Source organism: Bactrocera oleae, chromosome 6, assembly GCF_042242935.1.
Source record: "Bactrocera oleae isolate idBacOlea1 chromosome 6, idBacOlea1, whole genome shotgun sequence".
Lineage (NCBI taxonomy): Eukaryota > Metazoa > Arthropoda > Insecta > Diptera > Tephritidae > Bactrocera > Bactrocera oleae.
In genome coordinates, this window is record NC_091540.1 from 8,260,263 (window position 1) to 8,282,132 (window position 21,870).

General features: G+C 35.0%; 3 protein-coding genes across 5 annotated transcripts; all 3 read right to left on the reverse strand.

The window, feature by feature from the left end:
• Positions 1 to 636: 636 nt before the first annotated feature.
• cmb (combover) lies at positions 637 to 13,189 on the reverse strand. The gene is made up of 10 exons (XM_036360980.2): positions 12,946 to 13,189; positions 12,791 to 12,857; positions 12,462 to 12,602; positions 11,533 to 11,794; positions 9,976 to 10,571; positions 8,059 to 9,913; positions 7,587 to 7,981; positions 6,325 to 6,995; positions 2,237 to 4,478; positions 637 to 2,157 (listed from the first exon to the last, which is right to left on the reverse strand). Exons 2-10 carry the CDS (start codon positions 12,842 to 12,844, stop codon positions 1,276 to 1,278), a joined length of 7,098 nt encoding a protein of 2,365 aa, XP_036216873.2. The 5' UTR covers positions 12,845 to 12,857; positions 12,946 to 13,189; the 3' UTR covers positions 637 to 1,275.
• Positions 13,190 to 14,267: 1,078 nt separating this feature from the next.
• Positions 14,268 to 17,164, reverse strand: LOC118680578 (uncharacterized). Of its 3 annotated transcripts, none has more exons than XM_036360984.2 (3): positions 17,016 to 17,164; positions 15,435 to 15,500; positions 14,268 to 15,353 (listed from the first exon to the last, which is right to left on the reverse strand). In XM_036360984.2, exons 2-3 carry the CDS (start codon positions 15,486 to 15,488, stop codon positions 14,493 to 14,495), a joined length of 915 nt encoding a protein of 304 aa, XP_036216877.2. In that variant the 5' UTR covers positions 15,489 to 15,500; positions 17,016 to 17,164; the 3' UTR covers positions 14,268 to 14,492. The 3 variants fall into 3 exon arrangements, with proteins under 3 accessions (XP_036216877.2, XP_036216878.2, XP_069967186.1); XM_036360985.2 differs by having other exon boundaries at positions 17,022 to 17,108; XM_070111085.1 differs by having other exon boundaries at positions 17,048 to 17,071.
• Positions 17,165 to 19,968: 2,804 nt separating this feature from the next.
• Positions 19,969 to 21,268, reverse strand: LOC106616885 (protein obstructor-E). Its single transcript, XM_014233796.3, has 4 exons — positions 21,146 to 21,268; positions 20,621 to 21,089; positions 20,447 to 20,555; positions 19,969 to 20,381 (listed from the first exon to the last, which is right to left on the reverse strand). Coding segments are annotated over exons 1-4 (813 nt in total). The 5' UTR covers positions 21,147 to 21,268; the 3' UTR covers positions 19,969 to 20,147.
• Positions 21,269 to 21,870: the final 602 nt, after the last annotated feature.

Below are 21,870 nucleotides of genomic sequence, written 5' to 3' on the forward strand. Positions count from 1 at the left end.
TTTTACCGAACATATCGATTAGTCTATGAGTTACTAGTATTGAAATTCGGACAGATTATTTTTGTGATAACAGCATGCCATTGTGCTAAAGATGTGTAAAATCGCGTTAATACTTCCCTTAGCCTCCAAATACCTAATACAAATATTTTCGAATTTAAGGTGGACTTTATACCGCATCTATCAGTCAATGTGTAAGAAATCTGAATGAAATTCCAAAAGCAACTCTTTCTAATTGTAGTGTATCTTCTTGCCTGTGATTGTAAATAATGTATGCAATACTTACTACGTTCAACTAAAATATATATCACTTTACCTTGCGAGAGTAAAAAATGTTCGGTTACACCCGAACTTAGCACCTCCTTACTTTTTTTTTTTTTTTGTTTCTTTAATTTATTAATTTCAAAGTCTGCAGATTGCTTTCAATTTTAAATGATCAAAATGTACAACTTATCAGCCAGAATTTAATATATCTATTTGCTATATGTTGGTACTCAAAAGTGTTCTTTCATACAAGTACATACTATTTGGACATTTTACATATTTCTTGTACTCTTAATAACGTTATACTTACCCCTTCTACTATCTTCAAAGCTATGTAGCGATATATTTACATATATAATAATATGCAAAATATCGTTGTTTTTAATGAAGTAATTTTTAGTTTATTTATATAAGCTCAAATTTACACATATACAGTTACATTTGCATTAACTACATACATGTGAAATAGTGTACATACTGTGTAACAAAATATTTGGTCAATATAAACCGACAGTTAATTAGAATTTTGTGGGAATGTATGTTTATGGTGCAGCATAATACAGTCTAACACACACCTATAGATATCTAGTAATAAAAAACTAATAAATATATGAATTTCTTTTAAAATAGTCAAAATTTAGACGACACGACACACGAAATATTAAAAAAAAAAAACAGTATTATATTTGTATGTATGTATGTATGCATATACAGATGTATGCCAGAAGTAGCCAAGTTAACGTAAAATTTATTCGATTTGTGTTAGGTTTCGGAAACAGTCTATTAGTGTATTTTTTTTATTATAAAGTTTTCTTTTATATTTGTATATTTTTTTCCATTTTTGGAAGATATTCTACAGCGTTAGCGCTGGCTAACTATGAGCAACACGTTCAGTCACATGAATTCATATACAAATAGCAACGCTGCCGACAGCATAGGCGATGAAAGCATTGTGGCGACGATTATTATTAGAGTAGTAACCAGTTGCAGTGACATATATATGTATACAATTAACTAGGTATAGTTATTATGTGGATTAAAATCTGTTTCCGCTGTGCCGCCATCAGTGCCGTTTGCAGCAAAATGTTGCGCATCTCGCTGTTGTATCGCTGCATTTATAGCCTCTTCGGTCACTGCGGCTGCTGCGATGGCAGCAGGTGATAGCGGCAACAAACAGCACGCACCCGCAACATCGCCACACTGATCGGCGTTAGTTGGCTTCTCGTTGTTCTTTTCAAGTTTATCAACATTATCATTCGGATTTTCTTTGTTTACAAGTTCATTTTCATGCATTAATGCGTTAGTTGCCAGATGCTCTGCAAATGTGTTATCAAACAAAATGTTGCTGGTATTGCTGCTACTATTAGCGGAATTTTGATCAGCTTCCGCCAAGTCTTCGTCGTTGTTTTCTTTATTGCTAATACTGTTTCCATTTTCTTGCTGCTGTTGTTGTTGTTGCGCTTGCTGCTGATTTGCCATTTTATTGCGAATGCGTGGTAACTCTAGACTAGCGCTTGACGCTTCCGAAGTACCACTGATGCTTAAATCGTCGCCTTGTCGCCACTCACCTTCGGAACGTGCGCCTGGAAAAATGCCTTCCAAATAATTTCGATACCATTGCAAGAACTCGTCACGTTGACGTGGTGCGCAGAGTTTTTTAATTCTCATATAGAATTTCTTGGGCGAAATGTGTGGCGCAGCAGTGGAGAGCGTTTTATGGCTCACAAGCGTTGGTGCAAACTTTTGCACTGCGCAGGCGGTCAGCTTAGCGATTTCCACTAACACAGTGTCGTTAATTTGAGTGTTAACATGCGTTTGGTTATGTATACGTGTTATTATGTATGTGATAAGATCATTGCTATATGTTGGACGTATATTGCTGCCGCCACTGGCGTGCTAAAATCAAGTAAAATGTAAAATAAATTAATAAAAATTAATTTTTTTTCCACAATTGCTTCTTTAATGAAATACTAACCGGCATTGCTTCCGCATCACCGCCGGCACCACTGTTGTTGACAGTATCTGAACGATTTTTGTGTTTATTGCTGTTAGCTATCATCGATTTATTGCTAATATTTGATTCTGCTTGACTAAACACATTTTGTCGCCAACTTGGCACGGTGTTGCTATCTGTGCGTCCGTTACTATCAGACAATTTATGCTGTTGCGTCTGACTAAGCGCTGTTGCATCGCTAACTGTCACATTATTAATTGTATTATTGCTGTTGTTGTTGTAACGCATATCATCCTCCTCCGGTTGTTCGCTTTCGCCTGCTTGCGGTACGCTTGGTACGTGGCCTGTACTGTTGTTGATGTTCGCCATTGCCTCCACTAACGCTGCTGCGGCATCCTCATTGTCCGCTTTGTTGCTTTCTGTGTCAGCATTATTTGCTCCATATTCGTCCTCCTCTGCATTCTCTTGCAGAGCAGCTGCTTGCCGATTATTTACATAGGCGTTAACTGGAGAGATTGGCAAAGCGTGTTGATCATCCTCAGCGGCAAGATCATCATTGGATTCATGTTTGAACGCATAAGAGTTGGCTGGTGCCGTTCGTCCAGCGCCAAAGTTACCAGACAATGTTAATGGATTCTGTTGTTGTTCTTGCTGTTGCTTATACTGTTGCAAACGTTGCTGTTGCTGTTGATTGCCCATGCGCGCATTCAAATTGAATTTACGCGTTGGATCGCGTGGTAATGAAGTTGCGCCCAATAAATCATTGGACTCTTCATGCTCGTGAGCAGAACTGGCCGTATTTGTAGCGGATAGACCAGCGCAAACTTGACCAACATTACGCACACAATTGCTCTCAGCTGACTCTTTCTCTAGCAGCATGCGTTCGAGGCGACGGAAAACATCTTCTTTTATTGACTCATAGAATTTGGTAGTGAATTTATCATTCTTCAAAGCATTAACAAGTAGATTTCGTTTAATCTCTTCAGATGTGGTATCATCGTCCTCCTCATCATTTAACACGTCTATGTCTACGTTTAAATCGACACCAGCTTCGCCTTCAGTTTCAACTTCACGCTCAGGATTCTCGTTATTAATATTAGGCGTATTATTAATAATTCCATTGGTGTCCATTAACTGCAATCCATTAGTGTTCGGCATGTATGGCGAGTTATATGTGGTTGCTGTGCTGCCACCCACTGTGGCGGGCAAAACATTAATAGCGTCGTTATGATCAGTGGTCACAGTACGTAGTAAAAGATCGACACGTTCACGATTCCGTAATTGTGCCTCTGCTGCAGCTACCGCCTCGCTAACCGAGGCTGGTAATAAATCCTGATGCTGCGCCTGTGTGTAATCAGCCATGTTTCGTAAGGTTGGCGGTGTCGTTGGATCGAGCTGTTGTTGTGCGCGTAACAACTGCTGTTGTTGTGATAGCATGCGTTGGTGTTGTTGTTGTTGCTGCTGTTGCTCTGATTGCATTCTATTCGGATTGTGATGATCCATGGCTTCGGCACCACGACAATTTGGCTTTGTCAACAACTTATTGCGCTGATAATGCGGACTATTGCCAAAGTTGACATTCATGTTGCGCAACATGTTGCTCGAATTCGAACCCATATTGCTGCTCAAGTGTGCATAGGGCGCGGCCAAATCACTGTCAATAATATTGTACGTATCGTAAACATCAATATCAACATTGTCGGTGTCGGTATTGACTTCGGTGCAATTGGTGGCGTTCGCAGCAGCGCCGGCTGGTGGTAGCCAAGACGATTGGTATAAGTTGTTGTTATTGGTGTATAATGAATTCGGCAGTCCAACATTTTGTTGTTGTTGCTGCTGATAGCGATTGATATGCGAACGCTGCAACGTGTGCAAATACTTATTATCGTTCGCATTGCGTTCGAAATTCAAATTGTTGCAACTATTGCTATTACTACCGTCTACGGTGCGATACAACTGTGGCTGCGTTTGTGCTGCGCGTTGCTGTTGCTGTTGGCGTTGCTGCACCGCTTCTTCACGCTGCTGTTGCTGTCGCTGTAATTGCTGCAAATTACTCGTGGTCAACGCTGCAGGTAATGTTGTTGTTAATGCGCGGTGATGGGGCTGTAATTGCGAACGATATTGCGTCGGACCACGCCCCTCAGTTTGTTCCATTACGCGTTGTTGTAGATATAGTTGATGTTGGTGTTGTTGTTGGTTCTGCTGCTGCTGCTCTTCATTGCTCTTGTTCGAATTAGTGGAAAGTAAATTTTGACGCGAATAACTAAATAGTAAATAAATGGAAAAGGGAAAAAGCATTCGCAATTTGTTTTTGTTAGTTATTTCAAACAAGCATTAGTGATTAGCGTACAAAAAAGGAATATAAAAGAGTTAACCTGCAACAATTTTTAATAAATTTTTTTTATAATATCTGTGTTAATGACTATGTAACATTAGGGTGCCCGTAATTTCTCTAGTTTCAGTTTTTGCCCTAAAAGCAACAAGCCAAAGTAAGCAAGCTCTTCATTTTCAACTTGAACCGTGCATAAATCATTTTACTTCTTCCATATATTTTATATGGAATTTTTTGAGCTTTTGCAATAAAATTGTTATCACCTAAGCTGATGAATTTACATCTTTGAAAAATTGATATTCTAATACTAAATTTTCGGCTCCACAAAAAAGGTAACCTTTAAAAGTTATACGCAGTTAAAGTTATGCACCAAATGTACTGTATTCATATAGTACACCATGTCGTATGAGCAACACAGAATGTATCTACCACTTGCTCAGGGCATTGGTTGAATAACTTTAATTGCGTATAACTTTTGGAATGTTTTTATGAAAAACAGTTATTAAGAAATTTTTTGTAGAACGTAAAATTTTGTACCAGAATATCAATATCTTTTTCAAGGTTGTACTTTTACATGCTTAATGTAAGATATCAAAAAATCCCATGTTATAAATATAAAGAAAATATCAGAAAAATTAAGGCACGGTTTAAAATGAAAAAAATTAGCTGTTTTTGTTGGAGCTAAAACTTTATTTTTAGAGCGAAAACTGAAATTTCAGTGGGCGTTGCAAAAAAAAACAGCAACTTGGGAAATAACGGACAGCTTAATGTGGCATATTGAGCAAAATAATTTTGTACGAGCTACATATCTTCTTTAGGTATACTTATACGATAAATAATTGGACTTGCTATTATCGTAAATACGATATCAATGTATATTATTTGTAAAAAAGTTTCTAAGAAAAATGCTAACTTTGTATGTCGAAATAAACTTGGTAAACTCAAATAATAATATTATATAACAAGTGGTGGAATCCAAATCAAGCTGCGAGTAATAAAATATGGCATGCACAAACTAAATTAATATTTTATATAATAAAGTAGTTAATATTCAACTGGGTTTATTGCCATAACTCAACTGTAACGAAAGCTTTCTAAAGCGCACTCGTGTTTTAGACTAATAGAAGCGTTTAATTATTACAAATATTTATAAAAAAAATAGTGCGCATCAACTGTGGTGTTAGTTGCATAAAATATAAATATAAAAAAAATTAATCCCTCATTGTGCAAGCAAACTTACCCACACCTTCAATAGATACTTTTCTTTGGGGAAAATGAAATATAATTATATTTAAATGTGCTGCACATTTTTTTATTGAAATAATCGATAGATAATAACTGAACTAATTTTTATACAATAAAAAAATCAGCCATAACAAAATATATAATTGCCATTTAGAACTAATCAAAGAACTAATAGGTGCTAATAGTAAGAAATACGTTTTAAGTAGTTTTATAAATAAATTTATAGTGCGAATTTGAAGAATGCGTTAAAGTTTTCTTTTTCAAAGTTTTCAATAGACGGAAATTTGGATAGATTAATAGATTACAGCAGTAGATACAATGAATAACCAAAAGTTGCCTAACAAAATACAAATATAAGTATAAAGTTATAGTAAATGTGCAAAAGTTGGTGAAAAAATGTACAATTAATTGCACCGCAATAACGTTAATAAAGTATAACAACCCAGTACCCTTGATATAGTATAAACTACAATACATGGTAATTCAAAGAGAATTGTACGCAATTTTTTCTACTTCAATGCATCGAAATTACCTTCGAAAATTGTCCCAATAATTGTTGGCGCGATTACCGGGTGGCACTTGATTATTCAATGTATTACCTCCGCCAATATTGACGTTACTATGACCATGTTGTTGTTGCTGTTGTAGCTGCTGCTGCTGATGCAAATTGTTAGCATAGTGATTTTGTGTGCGCAAATTGGCATTATTTTGATGTATAGCGTTGTTATGATGGTGCATAAAAATTGGTCCTGGTCCAGCGGCATTACCCTGCAGTGGTGGTGATTGTGGTACTTCATTGTTGTAATGTGATGCGGCCTGATTGGGTGGTGGTGGTGGTGGTGGTGCGGCGTTATTTAAAGTGTTATAAAGGCCGGCGTTGGTACTGCTAGCGGCCGCAATATTGCTGTGTTGTGTTTCGCTGCTGAAAGCTGTTGCGATGCGACCATGTTGTTGATATTGTTGTTGCTGATGACGTTGATAGTTGGAGAATGCGCTATTTCGTGTAGTTGTGGTAAGACCGGGCATGAAGAGCGTTGGTTGCTCAGATTGTGCACGATTTGTGCTGCTCAAATAAAGATTGTTTGGCAATGTGCCTGTTGTGATGCCGGGCGGTGGCACCGATTCGGCACGCAGTGAGTAGGGCAAATCCGTTAATGGTATAGCGTTGACGTTGCCGGTTAATGCAAGTAAACGCTCCTGTAACTGTATATAATGGTGATATTGTTAAGATATCATATTTTAACTAAAACACAAAAACAAACTTTAACTTCGGTTGCACCGAAACTATAATACCCTTCACAAATATAAAATATTACATAAAAAAATTTGATATTGTTCCGTGAGTTTGTATGGCAGCTATATTCTGTAGTGGTCCGATCTGAAAAATTTTTTCGGAGATTGTACCGTTGGATTGGACAAAAATCCATACCAAATTTCGTGTAGACATCTTATCAAATAAAAGTGTGTTTCATACAAAGATTAAATTTTGATCGTTTACTTTGTATGACAGCTATATGCTATAGTGCTTCTATATCCGCGGTTCCGATAATAAGCAGCTTCTTCGGAAGAAAAGGAGTTATGCAAAATTTAAAACCGATATCTCAAAAACTGAGGGACTTGTTCACGTATATACAGACAGACGGACATGGCTAAATCGACTCAGCTCGTAATGCTGATCATTTATATATATATTTTATGTTTACAACTTTTCGTTTTGGGTGTTACAAACTTAATATCCCCTGTTCAGGCTAAAATATATGTATATAATAAGAATATCACTGGCTGCTTACTTACCACATGTATGGTGTTATTCAAAGCATCAATTTCACGTTGCTGATGCCACAACATCTGATTACATTGGCATACAGAATTGATGAGCATTTGTTGAGTTTGTACGAATTGCTGTAACAATACAGGATCGGCGGCCAATTGTGCAGCTGTATTTGTAGAGCTTATTGTTGGTGTTGGTCCGCTAACAATGGGCGCATTAGTAGCACTATTTGCTGCACTGCAAATACATTCACTGTTCACGGCAGATTGTGGCAGCAAACCAACTGGTGTGAATGGTGCACCAACACTCTGAGTTGTTGTTGCCGAGTTCGGTTGTGTTGCAGTTATTGGATGTGACGGAGCGCCAAAACCATAGTACAATTGTGGATTCCAAGTGTTGGGCATTGGAGGTAGCGGTGCTGATGGAGAGTTAAAAAAGTTATTTAAAACTAGAACATAAATGAACAAAGCAATTATAATTTAAAAGAAAACTTACGCCAACTGCTGCAAGCGCCCATGGCCGGCATTGGTGGTGGCATTGAGAATTGGGAGCTACCCGATTGTACACTACCAGCTTCTAGGGAAGCGCCATCCTGTGTGGTACTATTGGCATTGGCTAGTGTAGAATGACGACGTTCACCTGCCGTAGATGACGTTAAATTTGTGTCAAAACTTTCTTCCTTACCCAGAGGCCTGGCTGATACATGTTGTCCTTGGCTTTGAAGACTGTGTCCATTTACTTTTGCCGATGCTGCTCCAGAAGCCAAGGTATGTGCAGTTACAGCAGCTTTTGCGGCAGCGCGATGCTGCTGAGCCGGAGTAGATTGTTGTTGGGGTGCCGAAAAATATTGACGTCCAGTGGAAGTTGTATTCGAAGTGGGGAAGTCCGAATCATTTAGCTCTTCATCGCCATCTGCCTCGTCGTCAGCTTCGGAGACAGTATCTCGACGGCGTGGTTCTTTAATGCCAGTTGGTGCAATAGTGGCACTGTTATCGTCTTGCTGTAAACGTTGACACAAAAGTTCGAATTCCTTTTTCTTTGTCTCATATTCTTTTTTGAGTTGGTCGCTTTCGGTATTTGTTGACGGCGGTGGCGTGGGAGTGTCATCTTCACGTTGTTTACGACTGCGTGGTATGGGCGTGGGTGTTAAACTGCTGCGCTTTAAAGCATCTTCACCAAGTTTTGCTGCGTCAGCTGCTTGTTGTTTGCGCAAAACGATTTCTTCCTTCAACGCCTTTATGCGATCGCGTTCGGCCTGCAAACTTTCGGCCTGCGCACGTAAATCAGCGGTTACTTCATTAATCATACGCATTTTTCGTGTAAGATATACATCATCGCCAATGTCATCCGCGCTGCCAGCAGCATGTGCCGGTACAACCGAAACAGGTGTACAATCGCGATCAAACGATGAGCCGGTCGAACGTGATTGTGAACGAAGTTCACGTGGAGGTGTACGACCAATATCACCAACATCTCGCGATGTGCGCGCTTCTATTATATTCACAGTCTCCATCATCTCCTTTAGACGTTGTAATTGCTTACGCATCGTTTCTATATCGGCAACTTTTTGTTGTATAAGCATAGCGGTGGCGGCTTTTTGTTCGGGATCGTCATTTTCATCATCATCATCATCGATATTGGCTGCATTTCCAGCTGTTTCAGGTACACCGCCATTAGTGAGTTTTATGGGCACATTACGCATATAAGTGACGGGCACAATGCGTGCACCATTAGTTGCATTTGGTGTTTCTTCGCGCTCTTGCGTTATTTGTTTTACCGCGGGTGTTTCGCCAACATTAGCGTCGTTTTCGCTTTCCCTCGTACCCATAGCACATCTACGTTCGGCGTTACGATTAATATCTTGCAGTTCGCTCACCAATGTACGCATATCATCACGTTGCGTACGCAAGGATTCAAGTTTATGTTGCAATGCTTCTTGTTCGGCTAGGATTTCGGGACCATCATCACCCAAAAGATTGCTTAACTCATTCTGGTTTTGTATAAATGTGGTGAGATTTTTCATGCGCCCAACCAATGTTGCCATATCTGAATGCACTTGATCGATTGACTCATATTCAGGTGAGCCATCAGCATTGGACGAGCCGTTTAGTTGGTTAGCACCAAAACTTAAAGTACCAGCCTGTTGGCGCAGATGTTCCATCTCGCTCAAATGCTGTTTGGCGGCATTTTGTAAACGCAACAGCTGTTGCTGCTGCTCTTGCATATTTTGTATATTACGATTCGAAGTCTCCAAACGTTGCTGTAATTCATCGAAACTTGGTGAGGTATCTGGCGTAGGCGTTTCAACGCTGTGCAATGATTGTATAGATTGTGCGCGATTATCGTTCAACTGAAATAATAAAAAAAAAATTGTTTTAGTTGCTTACATAAATAACAATAATTACTACATACCTCACTAAGAGCAACATCCTCCAGACTTGTTGAATTCACTACAACTTCACGTTCCATACTTTCGGTTTTATTTTCATATACCATTAACGTCTTAGGTAAATTTTGTTGAACAGTTAAATTAGCTACGCTTACTCTTGGTGTTATTTCTTCGTTCTGTTTTGGTAAACGCTGATTAAGTGAAGTAATTGTTGGCGCAGTTATCTTCAAAAAATGTTTAATTAATTGTAAACGTTGTAGTAAAATCGACTCAACATTTACGCCTTCACCGAAACGAATTTGCTGTGGATTTGTCGAAGGCACCGCTCTTGCAACAGCTGTTGACAAAGCAGTAATAGTCGGTGTTGGCGTTGTAGTTATACTGGTGCCCAAATTTAGTAGTCTAACCGGCAACAACGGCGTTTTATTCGCTTTGGTTAACTTTACAAATGAATTTTGTCTTGCTTTTGAAATCGTATGTGGTTCCTTTAATATTTTTTGTGTTTGTGCGGAGTTAGTTCCATGCGAGATACTAGCTTCTCTTAACACATGTTCTGGTGACTTTTGCTCTAACGATGTACTAGGCAATGCCGGAGGTGATTGTGTGTTTTGCTCTGATTCTAAAAGTGGTTTGCCAATATTATTATTTTACAAAATTTCAGATCATAAATTATAAAAAAAAAACAAGAAAAAACGAATCTAAGCTTAATATCCCTCACAAATAAAAAAGTTTTCCATACAAGAACTTTATTTTGAGAGTTCAGGTATGGCAGCTATATGCTATGGTATATGCTCCAATATCGGCAGTTCCGACAAATGAGATATAATATGATTCTTGGGGAGAAATTTACGTGTGCAGAATTTCACATCGATATCTCAAAAACTGTGAGACTAGCTAGTATATATACAGAAAGAAAAACCGACCGATGTGGCTATATCGACTCGGCTCGTCACGCTAATCATTTATACATATATAAATTTTATAGGGTCACCGACGATTCCTACTATATGTCACAAACTGTTTATGGTATAAAAGACTAATTTCGTTTAAATTAATCTATTTGCTGCCCCAGTGGGCAATAAGAAATGTTTACATGAACTATTGTATTATTTTTAGCATGTAGACCATTCTCTGGAGCAATGATTCATCATAAACATTTCAAGACAATAATATATTTCGTAACGCGCAGAAATTTGTCACGATCTAAATGTATGATAAAAAATTGAGTTTACATATATATATGACATTTAAAGAGGAAATAATATTTCCAATTTTGAAAGTATGTGAATAATTTGGAGAAGTACCACGATCAAATTTTATTTATTTTCTTTAAGCGGCAAAGAGATGGGAAAAATGTATACGCAGCAAAGAGATATTGCGGAAAACTAAAATTAGATACTATTTTTAGAAATGCGCTGGTCGCTATCTGTGTTCGAATTCATATACGACGTACAAACAGGTAAAAATATATAAAATTTACAAAGAAAATCTTAAAAAATAAGTTAAGTAACATAATTTTATAAACATACATATATATACTCCATTAAAAACCCGAACTAGTAAGGACATCAATAACTTACCACTTTTGCTGATGTCGCAATGACTATCTGTTATATTTCCGTTTATATGTGCCGATGGTTTTTCTGGACTATGTTGTCTTTTTCTCTGCACATCCGCTGCGGCAGAACTTATATTATTATTATTAATATTACGTTTATTACAATTTCGATTGTTTCCTTTTGGAAATGCTGATTCAGTTTCGCCGCTGGTTGTTGCAGATGCTTTATGCGTTTTCACTGTTGCACCACGACTTGTCGGTCGATTCGTTGACACTGCGTAATCCTTTAAATAGAGTGTAAAACACCAAACTATTAAAAGCGCACAGCAAATTAAAACCAATGACACTTTGAATGACTCAATTGTGAACAACTAAATGCTTTAACTGTGTAAAGTGAAATTGGTCTATTTTTGAAAGTTCAAAGATTCAATGAGAGAATTTTTACATGTGCTTTGTTCAATTACAAAACAAATTCGTGAGGATTCGATTCTGATGATCTACTCGTAGTGACACCTTCGTGTCCAAATCGGTACTAAATCGCGAGATCTTTGCCGAAACTCAAATCTCTTGACCTAACGAAACTTAGTAAAAACATTTTTGAAAATTTCTCTTTTGAAATAATATCTGTATTGCTCTTATTAAGTTTGTTTATATTTTTGATAAAACTTTATGAATATACACGTATATGTAGTAAGCATTTTAGAGAATTTAGAGTATTAAATTTATTTTACGAAAAACGTGAAGCCATGCTAGTTAAAATATTTCATTGATTTATAAATTTTAATTTACTTAAAATTTTAAACATATTAACTTCTAAATTTATTGAAATCCTACTACAAGTATATACATTTGTACAATATTTGAAAACAAAGAATAATTTCATTTACAAATTTTAAATAGGTTTACATACAACAAGCAAAACTCATATAAACTTGCCTCATTGCTATTTACCTGCCATCGAACACAACAATCTGAAGATGTTCCTGTTGTGCCACTACCACCACTGACCCCAGAGTTTATGCGGTGCCGTTGAGCAGACCTATGTGATCTTTTATGTGGTTGTTGTTGCATTAATGTTTGTTTACTTTTTTGCTGTAAGATATAATGCAACATAATAAATTATAACTACAATATAAATTGACTAATAGCAAAAGCAACTAGTTTATAATTTTCCTTTCAACGATCTATATATATATATATAAAATGTATGTAAATGTATATATATATATATTTACCAAATTACAGGGGTTGTAATCCTGCTCTAAATTACTTCACCTTACCATTTCTGTTTCCTTTGTGACTTGAACCGTAGTTATATTTCTCACTGGAGCCATAACCTTTTTATAGCTATTTTACAGATGGCATGGCATTAGTTAATTCATATTTTAAATAAACATTAATATTTTCAGATTCTTCCTTTTTTGTATACACTGACCTGGCTTGAAATTTTTGCTCTTTTACTTCCTAAATCACTTCTGCGTTCGGGTTCTTTTATTGGTGACCATGCACGCTTCCACTATTCCCTATCGAATTATTATTACGAAATTTTTTAAATACTATTATAACATTTAGTCAAAAAATGTATGTATGGTTTCTACAAAATTTTCTGACAGCGAAAGAACTTTTCAATTCATTTGAAATTTTACATCAAAGTTATGTTCTACACTCTGCACTAACAAATTTTGGCTTTTGAATGTTTCACTCAATTCCGTTTTGTTGTTCTCTTTTTCTTTATCATATGCTATTTGCCATATCTTTTGAAATTGCAGAAATGTCAAATATCATAAGCAAAAATTCTGACTACCCAGCAAGCAAAAACAAAAACATTTGAGTAAACAGCTCTCAGCAATAAATATCACCACTTTGCTCTCAAAGCGAGGAAATTATCAGGGTAGGCTGCAATGTTCCATTTGCTCAAACTGTTAGACAGTTATATAAAAGGTATTGTCATATGGCAACGTTGTACGGATCTACAATTAAGACAAACCACACAACCTATATTCTACTAATGAAAACTTTAAAGGGGGAGTAGGTGTATTTCTGTAAAAAAAAGCCCCATTTTTTGAATTCTTTGATGAAATAGTTAAAAGTTATTTTTAAAAACCAATGGTACGTTATAGTATGACATTCATGAAGAAATATTAAAACATGCGGCAATGGTAACCATTACTCTGGAGCGTCGCGGAAAAAAGTTTAATGGCGGTGTCCCTCGTAACTCGATGCTGGATCATCTAAAATAAAAAATTGAAAACTATATCGTTACTTAACCGCTTTGCCAAGGAAACGCTGAGGATTTTTTCTAAATTTCAAATTTTACTTTTTGGGAACACTTTAAAGGAAAGAACGAGATTTTTTGTAAAATTTTTTATTGTAAAATGAAAAATATTAAAAAAAAACCTCTAATGTTAACTCGTAAATTATGCATAAAAATAGTATTCAAAAATTGAAAACGATCGTGCAGTAGTTATGATGTTATGAGGGACACAGGCTCACGTGAGTTGTAGAGAAAACGCTTTGAAGTTTTAAAATCTGATGTAAAACGTTCCTAAAAAAGTTAAAACTAAACATTTAATAATAATATTCATTCAATTAAAACAAAAAAAAATCGAAAAAAACATTTAAAAACCCTACCCCCCTTAATCAGAATCAACACTAATGTAATATAAATAATTGTTACCTTAGATATATATATATAATATAATATATACTTGTATGTATATTAAAACCGTAACCCAAAATCTTATTGTAGACGCATAATTTAATATAATGTATTAAATTTTATTAAATAAAACTGTTGAATATATATGCTTGAAGTATAAATACATATTTAACATTTATAACATGGCTATATGCTCAAATCAATTTCGGTTTTTTAGATCCGAAATTAAGCTCATATACAGGTGGAATAAGTATAATGCATACATACACCAGCAATCAATAATAGTTTTGTTTTATAATATTATAAGATATCTTAGCAAAATTTTATGACTGACGCTTCCTGCGTAAAAGATCTTCCTTAAGCGCACGCAAACGATCACGTTCGGCACGCAAATCATCCGCCTGGCTACGTAAATCTGCTGTAAAATCACTAAACATATTCATCATAGCTGAGAGTAACTCCTCATTGGCCAGCTGTGATGGTGCATATGAGTTAAGAGCTTGCTCCTCGTCGTTCGGTGTATTTTCGTATTTTTTTGCTTCATTTTGTATGTTAGTATCGCCTTCGTTTAATTTAGTATTTGGTTGAACAGTCGTTGTGCTGGTCACACATGGAGATTGCACTTCGGTTAAGCTATCGGCAATAATTAATTTATTTAGTGAACTCTCCAATGCGGCTGCGGCAGTGCTATTTGGAACACCTTTCAAGGCTATGTGTTCCTCTATCATTTCAGTGGTATTCATAATGTTCTGAACTTGCTTAAAACGTGCTTTCAATGCCGCTATTTCTGCTAACTTTTTCTGCAAATACGCTGCTGTTTCAGGGTCATCGTTATCCTCCTCGTTTTCGGACGATTTCGTTTGTGTTAGACCAAATGTTGTTGTACTGCTGTCTTTATTTAAATTGGCGCTTTGTTCAATGGCATCATTTGACGAGGCTATGTCTTGCTCCTCAACTTCTGCAGTGGCTAATTCTGAGGCATCGCTCTGTTGATGGTTTGCACCAGTTTCCTGTGTATCAGGTGTATGTGTCCTTTCACGTCGCTGTTCGCCGACACGACTGAATTGTTGCTCATTCAAATTGCTTAAGGCAGCAGCACGTTGTCGTAGTACTTGCATTTCTTGTATCAACTGTCGGTGTTCCTCCTGCATCTCCTGCAATTGTCTTTGGGAATCCAGCAGGCGCTGAAAATACGGGAACAATATATTATTTTTTATTTGACATTATTTTGTAGGCAATATTTTTGGAAAATAATTAATATTTACCTCACCAAGCGCTAAATTTTCCTGTGAAGGTGGTTTGTTGGGTTCGTTTACCATTTTTATGTTTACCTAGAAAGAATATTATATGTATACCAAGAATTTAGTTTAGATAAACATTAGCGCTTATTAGCTTATTTTATGGATTAATTATAATAAAATATTTCCTCAACAAATTGCAAATACATGTCTATATTGATATATCTATTGTATATACATATATATGTATACAAATATACATATATGATAATTTCATGGTGAAATATAAATCATAAAGTAATATCAGTTGAGTTACCGTAATTTAAAAATACGATTACATAGTTTGATTAAAAAATGTTAAGTAAGAAAACCTAAATATCAAAAACAATTAAAAATAAATAAAAATTTTATAAATCGTTAATAATATAAATAATTTAATAGTTAGGAAATAATCTTTTATTTGTGAAGTTTACTTTTAATTTATTTGGGACGACAAGAGCACTAACTGAAAAAATTGTACACCTTATTAAAAAATAAATAACCTACATAAAACAAAACAACAGTAGTTTGATAAGAAAAATTAGTACTTAATAACTACAATGGATCATCTATTCGTTACATAAAGAGTCGTAAAAGTTTTTCTTTGATAATAAATATATCAGAAATAATAATGACAATATGAAGCACTGTCCTTTAAAGGCACAAACAAATCGATTTGTTTTTTTATATTTCGATAGGTATATAATCTAGCTTTAAAAATAACATACTAAAGTTTTAAATCGATATCTCAAATATTTTTTGAGTTACAGCTTTGTAAAATATAACCAGTCAGTTCAATCAGCTTAATCAGTGTATTTTTAAATGCGTTTTTCGAAAACTAGATTTTTCGAATTTGCTTCGGTGACTACTTGAAAAATCCGATCACTTTCAAAATTTGTCCGCATGTTCTGTATACCCAAAAACGCCCATAATTTTGGGTACAATTCAACTTTTTTTTAAATATCAACATTTTGTAAATTTTTGATATTTTTCCACCATAGGTCATTGTACGGACAATATCTTCTAATAAAGAATTATATTTTAGGTTTAATCCACGGAGAAGATCGCAATCACTACAGCAATAGAGGACCTATTTTATCGCTAACGGAGATCGCATGTAACTCGAAAAGCATTTAATTTTTTTCTTCAACAATTTTACATTGTATTTTTTAAATATGTACAAATATACTCTTAAAATTTTAAAACAATTGATATAGTAGTTTTTTTCATTGCCGACAATTTCCGTTTGTTTGGGCTGTCACACTAAATGTGCCTTTAAATTTAGATATTCACTTTTAAATATCACAACACCCTGTATAGAAAGTGCATAAAAGATTTCATGAACAACTTATGCTAAAAATAGTTAAAATTTATTTTCCTGTCATTGCACAGAAACTAATTAAATTTTTTCAAGTCATTAATGTCACTTTCTACTTTTTTTTTAAATAATATATATTTTTGTAAGTAAAATAAATATGATAAACTGTTGCCACTTAAACAGAAATATACGCTTTTAAATACATGTATTAAACAATGAAAATACGAAATTTGAAAAAAAATCGCTTTTACCAAAACCTTCAAAACAAAGAATTTTCACGCACGATTGTCGCAGCAAACAGTCCAATAGCAACTGAGTAATATGATTTTCAGCGCTTTTACCGAAAAACGGAGATAAACTGTTGCTCTGGTTTTGCTAAATCAAAGAGAAAAACGAAGAATAGGTGTGAAAATATACTAGGTGTACATATGCATGTATGTATAGTGTTTTAGATTTTATAAGATCGGCTGTGCGCGTGAAAAATGTTATTGTGGCTATATATATAAATATATACATACATATGTGTATATGCGCTTATGTATAATAACAAAACAGATACCTTGTGGATAGGCCATAGTGGTCTCAATAAAGGGTGTTTGCTCTTACACAGCTTGATAAGAGTTTTTAAGATTCAAAATAATTGAAATTAATACTTGAAATATTACTCATACGACACGTATTCCATGCTTGAAATCAGAGTAATTTTGAATCTTAAATATTAGCTAGAAGACAAGTATTTATATATAAACGCGTTTTTACACCTTTCATAGATATCTGGACGATTTTCTGTTTCCATTTAGTGTATTTACCTACTCTGATATTGATCGGGAACTTGAATCGAGTATGGATCAAGCGCCTCTCTACAAGTATGCTGACTGCCTATCCTTTGAAATATCTAAGCTACAATAAAAATGCAAAATACGCGATCAGTCATTGTGTGTCGGCTTACAACTGTACATTTAAATTTATATTTAAATTTTATACTTTTGAATATTTTACACAAATATTTGTAATTTATATTTTTAAGATTTACGTTAAATATTTTCTGGTATACGGCACTCCTCGAACTCAACATCATAAAGTAGTCCAGGCGTACACTCAAGCACTATCTCCATGCCATTCAAGCAGTAGTAGTATTTGGCTGGATCGAGATGTGCAATAAAATTGGCACCGTCAGCAGGGCAGTCAGTATCAGCGTACCTGGGTGGCACCTTCGAAACAAGGACTTAAAAAATAATAAATTAATTTTATATATTTATGACTATCGATATATACGCAATTCAACTCACTTGTGTCTCAGTCTATTGATTTGCGGTATTATTTGTCGTCGTACGGAAGTTATTTGAATGATTATTAATTAATTGGTTTTTGATCATTATATAGGTTCATGAAATTATGACTAATTATGACTCCGAAGTATGACTAGTTTTCATTAATAAATTGAATTGTCATGTGATTGTTACACTTATCTGCCAAAATATTATTAAACATACAAAAACATATATTTTGTGATAATATCAGAGTAGATAGAATCGAAAAGTTCCCGAAATCATACAACAAAAAAGAAACAAAATTCGGTTTATGTTGTTGTTGCTGTTGCAACGGCAAAATTCTGCCGAGTTGATAGTTCTTAGCCAAAAAAAAAAAATAATAATAAAATCTGCGTACCGGTTACACAGACCCGACTTGGCGATGCAATACATGTGTACATATCCAATTTATAAGCGAACTTAACATAGCCTTTATTTTGATTGGTCTTGGAATAGTCAAAGTACTCTAGGAAAATGGTTAACCTCGCTTACTGGGTGTATAAATAATTTATATGTTCTTAGAACTGAACGTGTACAAAAATGTAAAATACTTTCATTCTCTAGAAGTCAGAAGTGGTATGTTCTTTAGTAGATGAAAGTCGATCGATGCTCTCAACATGTGCAACAAATTAGATATTCTTATCAAGTAAAAAATCAGTTGTTCTAAATTTTGTTTGGAAAAAAAAGTTACTCGACCATAATTATAATAATACAATTGGTTTTCCGATTTTAGTGCTTTTTCATTAGGCGTTAGGACAGTCGGGAGAATACAAAAGCGGCGTAACTTTGACGATTTATTCTGGGAGAAAGAAAAAGAAGGCGAACTTCTTTTATTCAGTGTTTATTAAACATTTATTTGAACGTATGAAAAAATTTTTATATTCATATTTTGATACAAAATGGCGGCTACTGAGCCAATTTTCGGTATCACCATTTCCACGATGGCCTATACGGACGACGGTTATTCTAGGAACTGTTGCTATCTGAAACAAAAGCGGTGTCGTCGGCTTAATCTACATGAATTTTTCGCAAAATGGCGGACTTATAAAAAAAGTTTATATTTTTTACCGAAAAAATACTAGTAAATTGTTTATAAAAAAAAAGTTGCAATAATTACAAAAGAATAGTGCGTAGAAGCTGTAGGTTAAGCCCTTAAAATTCGATTTTTTGAAAATTCTAGATTGATCTAACTTTTTAACTCACTCGTTTACTGCTCTGTATTACATATATATATATATATATATATACATATTAGGGTGGAGCGATACTTAGCGATACCACTTTTAAAGTAAATTTCGAGTTATAATTTTTTTGGACAAAAAAGGTTTTTGATTCAAAATTTATTTTAACGCTTAAACGTTGTCGGTTAAAACTTTTTTTTAAACTTCAATAATGACCACAAAATTTGTTTTTAGGTTGATAATTTTTAATTGGTCAGAAAGAGGACTATCTACAGATTATAAAACATTAATAAAACAATTTTACAAAATAAATATTATATTTTAATTCGAAATTTACTTTAAAACTGAGTGGGCCGCCTGTAGATTAAAAAAATTTTTTTTCCAACAATTTCCTTTTTTATGAGCTAAGAATTTTACCCTCAGGCTAAGCAAAAAAACAAAAAAAAAATTTCGGTCCACCCTAATATATATATACCTCAAAATATTAATAAAATTAGGGTTTACTTCAGATCAAACACGTTCAATTGGAATGCCAATTGAGCTTGAAAATTATTCTCAACTATAGGAAGTGACATTTAACTTTAAACCAATGGATTGGTTGATGCTGGTAGTGTATATTCGTCTCAGCATTGAAATTCTCTATTCGATTTCAAGTTGTGAAACGTTTAAAATATATGACTTTCACCAAATAATTGAATAAAAAATTTTCTCAGTTGATTTTCATTTAACCTCAACCTTTTTATTTAATTGCTTAGCGATCAAAACAAGTTCACCCTTGATTTGATAATTTTTAATAATTGTACGTGGCAAAATATCGAAGAACTAAAAAATGCACATATTCATTTAGCGATTATGGACGAGAGAAACTAAATATTTTTTTAGGATATTCTTTTTAATAATTTTTTAGGATATCCTCTTTGCGGCGGCAAGCGCCCATCCCCATGTCAAAGAACAGATTGGCAGCGCAAGTCATTAGTGCACCCTTACCGTTAACACACATGTAGTATTGATTTAAGTTTTCGTGTGCGATCTGCTGAATACCCTCACGGGGGCAGCTGATATCGACCATGCGTGGAGCGATCTCGGCAGCACTTTGGAAGGAACGTGATCTAGGTATAGCGGCAATCTATAAAGCATATAATTGAATATGATCATAGTGTACAATAACATTAACATATTAATTAGACTCACAGTGCAATTAGAATTAGCTGGACGGACGCATTGGTTGTTGACAGCGTTAAATTGCAAACTACCGACACATGTTCGGTTTTGTGGCTGGCCATTCATGCATATAAAATATCTACAACAGAAATACATACATAATTATGAAATTATCAATAGTTCACCAATTATTCTTCTATTCACCTCGAACACGACGCCTGGCTAGGAGCGTAGACAATACTATCGGGACTATCATAAATGGAACAACGGTTTGCAACACAATCCACATTTTGTGGATAATCGCAAGCATTTAAGTTCGGGTTGTATTGTAAATCATCAGCGCATTCTTGTAGCACCGGTGTACCAGCAAAGCAGAGCGCATATTTGTTGCAAGTCCTTTCCAAGCCCACTGAAGACAATATATTCGGGTTGCATGACAAGCAGGACGAGTTGGATACCTCACACGATTGCGTCCTGCCATTAAAGAAGTAGTTATTACGACATTGCTGAGCGATCGGCTCGCCATTAACGCAAATATAATAGTTGGTGCAGTTAGTGATATCCGTTACAAAAACGTTGTTGGCCACACCTGCACAAAGATTAATGGACGTTGCATTAGCGGCGACAATGAAGCCAATGATTGCCAGCAAACCAATAGCGTAGTCTCGATTCACTAAAAAAAATGTTATTGTAGATTTAATGAGTAATCCTGCAACAATAGGAACTCACTGTTTGCCGTAAGAAGTGGTTATAAGTTCCAAGTGTTTATGCTTGCCGCGTTACGAAGAAGCCTTAGCAGCCGTTATTGTCGTCAAGTTGTACTGCGTAAGACGTACTGTTTGTTACCTTTAATGTGGGTTCATTTTTATATTCTTGGTTGACAGCATTTAAACACTGATAGTCAAAATAGCAATAAAAAACAGCTCAAAATTGTAAAGATGCTATCAATTTTCGATCTTATCAAAACATGCTTATGTAGTCTCGAATAGGAGCACATGCACACACTAACGGTATATGCACGTTTAAAAGTGTTAACCGAGTGTTTTTGTTGGCTTTTACAAAAATTTCTGTACGAAAACAGTATGTGTGTATGTGAGCAAATTTACAAATTTCCAAAGCATTGAACTTCAAAAAGTTATCATTAAAGTCTCATGGTTCTTTACAATGAAAGTATCTGCGATAAGATGTTTTGAATTAATAAATTACTTTAACAATATGGCAACGCTTTAGACCATTATAATTATATCATCTGATCAATTTTGCCCCAGGTTGGTCAATTTAAACTGCGTGCGAAGACCGAATTGATAATTTTTTTTTCCTAGATTGGTACAAGAGGAAATCGAAACAAGTAAAAACTTTAATTTCGGTTGCATCGAAGCTATATGTTATACTTTTCACCAATACAAAAGACTCCTTGCTAGAACTTAATTTCGATCGTTCAGTTTGTATGGCAG

Coding starts and splice junctions, on each gene's coding strand:
- cmb (XM_036360980.2), bottom strand. CDS start 12,844: ATGGCTCCAGTGAGAAATATAACTACGGTTCAAGTCACAAAGGAAACA. Junction 9,914..9,975: donor AGGATGTTGCTCTTAGTGAG/GTATGTAGTAAT, acceptor TTATTATTTCAG/TTGAACGATAATCGCGCACA. Junction 7,982..8,058: donor GGGCGCTTGCAGCAGTTGGC/GTAAGTTTTCTT, acceptor ACTCTCCATCAG/CACCGCTACCTCCAATGCCC.
- LOC118680578 (XM_036360984.2), bottom strand. CDS start 15,488: ATGGTAAACGAACCCAACAAACCACCTTCACAGGAAAATTTAGCGCTT. Junction 15,354..15,434: donor AAAATTTAGCGCTTGGTGAG/GTAAATATTAAT, acceptor CCGTATTTTCAG/CGCCTGCTGGATTCCCAAAG.
- LOC106616885 (XM_014233796.3), bottom strand. Junction 20,556..20,620: donor AGCCAGGCGTCGTGTTCGAG/GTGAATAGAAGA, acceptor TTTCTGTTGTAG/ATATTTTATATGCATGAATG. Junction 20,382..20,446: donor CAGCTAATTCTAATTGCACT/GTGAGTCTAATT, acceptor TATGCTTTATAG/ATTGCCGCTATACCTAGATC.